This window comes from Anolis sagrei, chromosome 8, assembly GCF_037176765.1.
Source record: "Anolis sagrei isolate rAnoSag1 chromosome 8, rAnoSag1.mat, whole genome shotgun sequence".
Lineage (NCBI taxonomy): Eukaryota > Metazoa > Chordata > Lepidosauria > Squamata > Dactyloidae > Anolis > Anolis sagrei.
The window spans coordinates 27,964,914-27,973,826 of NC_090028.1; the positions used below are offsets into that span (position 1 = coordinate 27,964,914).

General features: G+C 42.1%; 1 protein-coding gene across 2 annotated transcripts in view; it reads right to left on the minus strand.

The window, feature by feature from the left end:
* Window positions 1-3: 3 nt before the first annotated feature.
* The window catches only part of SPATA2L (spermatogenesis associated 2 like), a 9,188-nt gene continuing 278 nt past the window's right edge, over window positions 4-8,913 (minus strand). The window contains exons 2-4 of one of the 2 annotated variants that reach the window (XM_067471068.1): window positions 6,521-6,830; window positions 3,258-3,749; window positions 4-1,415 (exon numbers count right to left, since the gene is read on the minus strand). In XM_067471068.1, coding sequence (XP_067327169.1) covers window positions 900-1,415; window positions 3,258-3,749; window positions 6,521-6,829 — 1,317 coding nt within the window. In that variant the 5' untranslated portion in view covers window position 6,830 and the 3' untranslated portion in view covers window positions 4-899. Of the gene's footprint in view, window positions 1,419-3,257; window positions 3,750-6,520; window positions 6,831-8,913 lie in introns of both variants that reach the window. The other variant, XM_060788354.2, reaches the window with a different exon arrangement.

Genomic DNA, 8,913 nt, shown 5'->3' on the forward strand with positions numbered 1-8,913 from the left:
AGGCAGGCTTTTACTTTGTTTATTTCAAATTAAGCTCCAAAGAGGTGACGGCTGCGGCACATGTGCTTGGACACAGCCCAGGTCTTGGATGGCAATATGAGTCCTGACCTGCCGCAAGGGCCGGACCATCAAGTGCTGGTTTGAAAAGGAACCCTGTCCCCGCTCACCCCAAAAGGGAAGCTCAAGAAGCCCGGAGCATGTACGAATTAAAAAAGGGAAGCCAAGCCTCTTTGCCCAAGCCCTTTCCTCAAAATGGGGATCGGTTAAGTAACCAGTCTTTGGAATTTCAAAGAGGTGGAGCACAGATTGGAAAAAGTGACTGCATGTCCCAGTGGGAGATTCTGGGAGTTGGACCACATTTTGCTGACCTCTGGGGTGGACTCAAGGAAGAGAAGCCCATTCAGCCAAACTATTCCCATGCATGTCCTGGTGATACTGCAAATAGGATTGTCTCGTCCTTGACCCCAAAACCAACCTCTTTGACCTGCAACTGGAGCCATCTTTGGCAAATTTGTCACTGAGGGCAATAACTAGGCATGACCTCTCCCTCAAATGTAACTAGAGGATGTAAACACCTTAGTAACAACAATTCCCAGTCGATTCTCAGTGTCCAAGAACCATTAAGGCCTTGCCATATTTTGAGAGAGATGCTCCCCAAATTGTGCGTGTTGTCTATGGTGGAGCTGAGGCACATTTAAACACAAACTACAGCTTCCAGAATCCCTGATGTGGGAATCTGGGAGTTGTAGCATCCCAAATATTTCCAAGTGCTGGTTGGAGTATTTCCCCTTGTAAGAAGTAGTCCGCAGGGGAAGGGGATGAGGCATCCCTTGTGCACAAACGCATAGCCCTAGAATGGCCAAGCGGTGGAAAGGTCACCACAGTTGGATGGGCACCTGCTACTGCCAGGGCCCTCCTCCTCCTCCTCCTCCGTCATGCAGCAGTTTGTCCACCTCAGTCCTCTGCAGCCAGAGCCGCTGCTGCTTCATGGTCTGCAGCTCCTCCAGGTCGTGGCTCTTCCCCCGGCAGAGCTGGGCAATATCACAGCCAGAGCCGTGCAGTGAGCGGCAGGTGTTGCAGCAGGAGGCCGGCAGGGCTCCAGGGAAGAGGCATGAATGCAAGTGGTAGCAAGGAGGGCCGGCGCCCAGGGGCTGGGGCCGGCGTGCGACAAGGGGGCTGAGCTGGGGGCTCCGGGGCGGCCTCGATGGGGGGGAGGCCAGGTCGCTCATTCCTTGGAAGCTGGTGCTCTCAAAGGGGGCGCCCGGCGGCAGGAACCGGCTCAAAGGCTGCGCGGAGGAGTCTGTCTCTGCCGCCCGGCTGAGCTCCCGCCGCAAGGAGATGAAGGAGAAGGCCGTCTCCAGGGAGGGATCCTCGGGGTCCGGGATGCCGTTGCCGTAGGACTCCTCCGAGTCTCCCTGCTGGAAGAGAAGAAGTAACTTTACTGCAAATATATGACACACACAGCAAGATATGATACAATATGTTACTACAATATAATTGGAGCCCCCGGTGGCACAGTGGGTTAAACCCCTGTGCTGGCAGGACTGAAGACCGACAGGTCGCAGGTTCGAATCCGGGGAGAGGCGGATGAGCTCCCTCTATCAGCTCCAGCTCCTCATGCGGGGACATGAGAGATGCCTCCCACAAGGATGATAAAACATCAGATCATCTGAGCGCCCCTTGGACAACGTCCTTGCAGACAGCCAATTCTCTCACAACAGAAGCGATTTGCAGTTTCTCAAGTCGCTTCTGACACGACAAAAAAACCAAAAAAAACCCCCAAACCTACAATATAATAATAAACTTTATTTATATCCCGCCACCATCTCCCTGAAGGGACTTGGGGGGCTTACAAAGGTACTCCAGGGTGCATATATAACATAGAACAGGTAAAAATGTCCAAATGAATCTCCTCCTATGAACCAGCTAGGACACAACTGTTTTTAATTTGCTTTAGGTATTGTATTGTTGTATTGTGTTTTGAGGCCTTGGCCTGTGTAAGCCGCATTGAGTCCTGCGGGAGATGCTAGCGGGGTACAAATAAAGTAATAATAATAATAATAATAATAAAGATTGTCTGGGGAGGCCCTGCTCTCGGTCCCACCTGCATAACAAGTATGTCTGGCGGGGACGAGAGACAGGGCCTTCTCAGTGGTGGTCCCTTGGCTGTGGAACGCCCTTCCTACAGAAATTAGATTGGCCCCCTCCCTGTTAGCATTTTGGAGGAAAGTGAAGACCTGGTTGTTCGAGCAGGCATTTGAATAGGCAGCGTAATGAATATAGGAATATGGAACAATTGGATATTGAGACTGGATCTTCATTTTAACTATGAGATGATAATGAGATGTTATATGATGTTTAATTGATTGTTATAATGCTATTGTTTTAATTGTTTTTAACTGTTTTATGATGTTTTAAGCATTGAATTTTGCTATTGTGAACTGCTCTGAGTCGCCCGAGGACCGAGAAGAGCGGTATACAAATATAGTAAATAAATAAATAGATTAAGAATCCAACACACATCCACTGCTATAGATACCAGATAGTCCTATAGATTAAGGACACAGCATATTTCCATTGTTATAGATGCCCAATGGTCCTATAGATTAAGGACCCAGCACACTTCCACTGCTATAGCTACCTGATATTCCTATAGATTAAGAATCCAACACACATCCACTGCTATAGATACCAGATAGTCCTATATATTAAGGACCCAGCATGCTGCCACTGCTATAGATGCCAAATAGTCCTGTAGATTAAGGACTCCGCATGTTTCCATTGTTAAAAACATTTTCCCTGACATTAAGTCCAGTTGTTTCCAACTCTGTGGGTTGGTGCTAACCTCCATTTCTAAGCTGAAGAGGTGGCGTTGTCCGTAGACGCCTCCAAGGTCATGTGGCTGACATGACTGTATGCATATACTCACATATACATGTTTTCGAACTGCTAGGTTGGCAGAAACTACAGATGCCAAATACTCGTATAGATTAAGGACTCAGCATGTTTCCACTGTTATAGTTGCCAAATAGTCCTACAGATTTAAGTACCTAGCATGTTTCCGCTGTTATAGATGCCAAACACTCCTATAGATGAAGTACCCAGCATGTTTCCACTGCAATGGATGTCAAATAGTCCTATAGATTAAGGACCCAGCACACTTCCACTGCTATAGCTACCTGATATTCCTCTAGATTAAGGATCCAGCACACGTCCACTGCTATAGATACCACATAGCCCTCCTTTGCCTCCCGTACCTTGTTCCTGTCCTCCAGTGGCGGACTCCATGGCTGCTGCTCCCAGGGGCCCCTGGTTGCACCACGTTCACAGAGGGGCAGCGGGGCCAATCGCCCACCTGCAAGGGGCTCTTCAGGACCCTCCTGGTAGAGGTCAACCCCTTCAGGGGGCTCCGGGGGGCCTCCCTTCCCTGCCGGCCGTCGCACTAGGCTTCGGAGCTTGGCCACGCAGGCTTCCAAACTGCCAGCGGATTCCCTCCGGGCCCTGAGCAGGTCCTCAGGCAACGGAAGGCACGGCTCCAGCTCCTGCACCATCTTCCCCAGGATCTCACACTCCACACGGGCAGCGAAGAAGCCACATGCGGCCCCGAGCAGGGCAGGCCCTGGAGGAAGCTGAGCTAGGGCTAGGCGGAGGCCGTCCCGCGGGACGTAGCCCAAGCGGCGGAAGCTCCGAGCCAAGTCAGCCTCCGGCAGAATGCCTTGCAGGACGTGGACGTAGACGCCGGAAAAGGTCTGCGGAAAAAGAGGAGGTCTCCCCATTAGAGCTTGAAATGCCAACCTTTCCAACCACAGATGGTCTCTCTAAGCCGGGGTCCCCAAACTACTATTTTAAATAGCATTGGATTCTGTAAGGTCGTGAACCTCTGTGTGTCTCACATATGAGATAAAAACAGGATAATAATAATAATAATAATAATAATAATAATAATCTATATAAATAAAAATGCAATATTCGTTTGTGGGATTAACAGAACTCGACAACCACTGGATGAATTGACACCAAATTTGGACACAAGACACCTAACAACTAGGCTTGGGCAATCCATGGTTCTAAATGGTTCTAAAGTACTAACAAAACTTTAGTTTTGTTCTGGTGGTGAAAATTTCAGAACTCTAACAAAACTTTCAAAATTTAATTATTATTTCATTATTGGTGATTTTAATGACAGACCCTATTAGGAACTGCCATTTATTATGAAATTTTGAGAGTTTTGTTAGAGTTCTGAAATTTTCACCACCAGAACTTTAGTTTTGTAAGTACTTTAGAACCATTTAGAACCATGGATTGCCCAAGCCTACTAACAACCCAATGTATGTCCTTCAGTAAAAAAAATTGATTTTGTCATTTGGGAGTTGTAGTTGCTGCGATTTATAGTTCACCTACAATCAAAGAGCATTCTGAACCCCCCCCCCCCCCCAACAATGGAATTGAACCAAACTTGGCACACAGTTCTCCCATGACCAACAGAAAATACTGGAAGGGTTTGGAGGGCAGTGTCCTTTGGTTTTGGAGTTGTAGTTCACCTACATTCAGAGATCACTGTGGACTCAAACAAAGATGGATCTGGACCAAACTCTACAAGAATACTCAATATGCCCGAATGTGAACACTGGTGGAGTTTGGGGGAAATAGAATCTTAACATTTAGGAGTTATAGTTGCTGGGATTTATAGTTCACCTACAGTCAAAGAGCATTCTGAACCCCACCAACGATAGAATTGGGCCAAACCCCCATGTGGGCCACAGCAACGCGTGGCAGGGGACGGCTAGTAGTAGTAATAGTAGTAGTAGTAGTAATAATAATAATAATAATAATAATGTGTATTTATTGGATTTAATATCCCATGATTTTAATACACATACATATACATACATGCACATGTTGCAATTTTTTTCTTTTATTTGATGCAAAAGAGAATATAAATAAATATTATAAGAAGAAGAGGAAGAAGACTAGAAAACTGTTTGTTTGTTTATTTATTGGATGTATATCCCACTATTATAATATTTGTAAGTTATGGCTTTTAAATTGTAGTATTCTTTTTAATGCTGCCATCCAGTGAAGGGATGAAATAGGAATATAAATATAACAATAACAATATCAGTAAATTGCTTGTGTATTTATTGGACTTGATACCCCATTATTTTAACACACGCACACATATATACATACACATGTTGTAGATTTTTTGTTTAGTCTCTTGCGTACTGCTTTGTATCTCAGTCAAAAGTGGAATATAAATTAATATGATGATGAGAAGAATATCAGGAATATTAAAAATTAACTAGGTATTTAATTACAAAAATGTGAGTTAAGCACTGAAAGGGTTAAATGAATACAACGACTCAGCAAAAGCTGTAGTTCAACATAAGCTGGTGTGCCTGTAGCTTAGCAGCCCCCAGTCTGTGAGAGGTTTCTGTCTGAGGTAGCCCTCAGTGTGAGAAGGCCTCAGTGTGAGATAGACCTCAATGTGTTAGTAGGCCTCAGTATGTGAGAAGCTTTAGTGAGAAAAGCTCCAGGTTAAAGGCTATTGTGTGTGAAGCTCCAATGTGAAGGCTGCTGTGTGTAGAGCTACTGTGTGAAGCACCTGTATAAGTTCGGTGCGAGAGGTTGTATGAGAGCAAAGCTGTTCATCTGCATGAGAAAGAAGCCCAGCGTGGAAGCAAAGAAGGAAGTATAAAGAACTTTATTTGTGTTAAGGAAACCTTGTTTTCCTTAACAATTGTATTATTTAGCTATAAAGAAAAGCCTCCCAAGAAAGAGATAACATTGGTCTGTGTGTTTTTGTTCTTTTTATCACTTTTGACTACTGTTACTGGGTCACACTGCTGCTAATAAGTTACTCTTCTGTACATTTATGAGGAGGGTCTTTTGTTACTAAGCCCACTCACCCAATATTATGCTATTTATAAGTTATGGCTTTTAAATTGCTTGTTTATTCATTAGATGTATAACCCATATTGTGTGGGCCGGAGTGAAGAGAGCGGGGGCCAGGGGACAGTTCCACCTTGTCTCCTGTGCTATTCTAATAATATAATATAATATAATATAATATAATATAATATTATATTATATTATATATATTGTATAAACATATAATATTTATAATATTATAATGTAATGCAATATAATACTAATAATAACATATTATAATTATATATTTATATTACATGTAATATTACTAATAATATTACAATATAATTGGTATAGTACAATATAGCAATGTTTAATGCTGATATTGTACTATGCTAATAATATAATATATTGTATGTATATATACCTTGTAAGCCGCTCTGAGTCCCCTTCGGGGTGAGAAGGGCAGCATATAAATGTCATAAATAAATAAATAAATAAATAAATAAATTGTATTTTTTTTTATACTGTGAGCTGCTTCATGTCTCAGTGAAGAGATGGAACTGGGATATAAATATAATAATAATAGCAGCATGTATTTTATTTACTGGATCTATACCCCCACCCACCACCACCACCACTCACTTACTTTGATGGTACCGAACTCCTTCCGCCAAGGGAAGAAGTAGAGGTTGATGGCTGCCAGCTCTAGAACCTCGAAGGCCTTTGCCAGGTTCCGGAGGGCGGCCCCGAGGTCCAGGTGTCCGCGGAGGGCGGTGGCCAATGTGGCCAAAGTGTCCTCCCCCCGAAGGGCCTGATGAAGGTCAGGATCAGCCAGCAAGTGGTGCCACAGCAGCTCCTTGAGGGACTGGTCAGCGCAGACACCAGTGTGGCCGCGGCGGAAGTCCCTCTCCAGGCAGCGGCCGTACTCCTCCTGCAGCGCCGCGCTGGGGCTCATCCTGTGGAAGGAAAGCACAATGACCCCAACACTCTTTTTACCGGAATCTAATAATGCTCACATTTGGGGCTAAATGACCTTGCCAAAATGAGAGTCGATATTGCATCATATGGTCATCTTAGTGCTGAGCCAAAGCAAAAGAGGAAGCTGCTTCCAGAGCTGCATCTGGAATGGCTGGATAGCCATCTATCAGAAGGGATCGGATTGTGGTCTTCCTGCCTGGCAGAAGGGGGTTGTACTGGATAGTCTTTGGAGGTCCCTTCCAACCCTATGATTCTATTACTATTATTAAGCAAAAGCTGCATAGCTATCTGTCAGGAGGGATCGGATATTGTGGTCTTCCTGCCTGGCACTTTATGCTGCTGTGCATTACGTTGTCCAGTAAATGTTTTTTTCCCCTTTTTTCCTTTTTTGGTTTCAGGGTTATGAAAATGGAGATGTGCATTAGATTCAATGGTGCATGAGACTCAAAGTCAATACAGGTATATGTTAAGTCATGTTTGTTTCCTCGTCCTATGGACCTCAATATGTTTTTTTACTTCCTGTCTGCAGGGAAGAGGCCAGTTCCCTCTTAGAATCACAGAAACATAAAGTATCAAAGGCCATCCAGGCCTATCCCCTTCTGCTACTCAGAAATAACCAATCTAAACCCTCCCAACAGATGCCCATTCGCTTCAAAACCTCCAGAGGAGACTCCATCATCATCATAATCATTAACTGTTGTTGTTGTTATTGAATCCTGGAGCTGGAAGAGACTATTATTATTATTATTATTATTATTTGAAACACAACAAGATGAGTCCACAGAACATAAGACCACTATGTTGGCTGTTGTATTGGATCACACGTCGGACACTTCCCAAGTGTCTAGGACTGTGTGATGTATCAGTGAATAATCTGTGCAGATCCCAGTAAGGTGTCTTTTGCAGCTGGCAGCTGGCAATCTTGTCAGCGCCGATTGTGTTTAAGTGCAGGCCAAGGTCTTTAGGGACTGCACCCAGTGTGCCGATCACCACTGGGACCACCTTTACTGGATTGTACCAGATTCTTTGCAGTTCGATCTTTGAAACCTCATATCGTGTCAGCTTTTCCAGTTGTTTCTCTTCAATCCTTCTGTCGCCTGGATTATTATTATTATTATTATTATTATTATTGAATCCTAGACTTTGAGAGATCATTATTATTATTATTATTATTATTATTATTATTATTATTATGGAATCCTAGAGTTGGAAGAGACCACTATTTTTATGATTATTTATTGATTGATGTTATTTAAATCCTGCTTCATCTTTCCATATGGAAACTCAAAGCGGCTCACAATCAAAAACATTGATATTAAAATACACAAATATGCAATAATAAAGCAGTATATCATGACGTATTATGATATATTATCCATAGCAAAAACATTGCATTTAAAATATACAAATATGCAATAATAAAGCAGTATATCATGACGTATTATGATATATTATCAGTAGCAAAAACATTGGAATTGAAATATACAAATATGAAATAATAAAGCAGTATATCATGACATATTATGATATATTATCAGTAGCAAAAACATTGGAATTGAAATATACAAATATGAAATAATAAAGCAGTATATCATGACGTATTATAATATATTATCAGTAGCAAAAACATTACAATTAAAATACACAAATATGCAATAATAAAGCAGTATATCATGATGTATTATATTATCAGTAATATTATATTTAATAATTTAGTATTATTATATTACAATATTATATTAAATTGTATTATTATTAGTGTTTCTATTACATTCTAATATTATTATTACTTTTATATGTATGTATATTATATTATGAGCATAGCACCAAATTAGTATCCTATATTATATTGAACTATACCACTGTACTGCAATATTATTAGTGATTTTACATGTAATATATGATATCCAATTATTGTATTATTATCTATTATTATATTGTATATATATTATTATACCACAATATATATATAATACACAACCAGTATATTTTACTATTAGGATTATAGAATCCTAGAGTTGGAAGAGAGCCCTTAAGGCCATCCAGTCCAGCCCTCTTCTG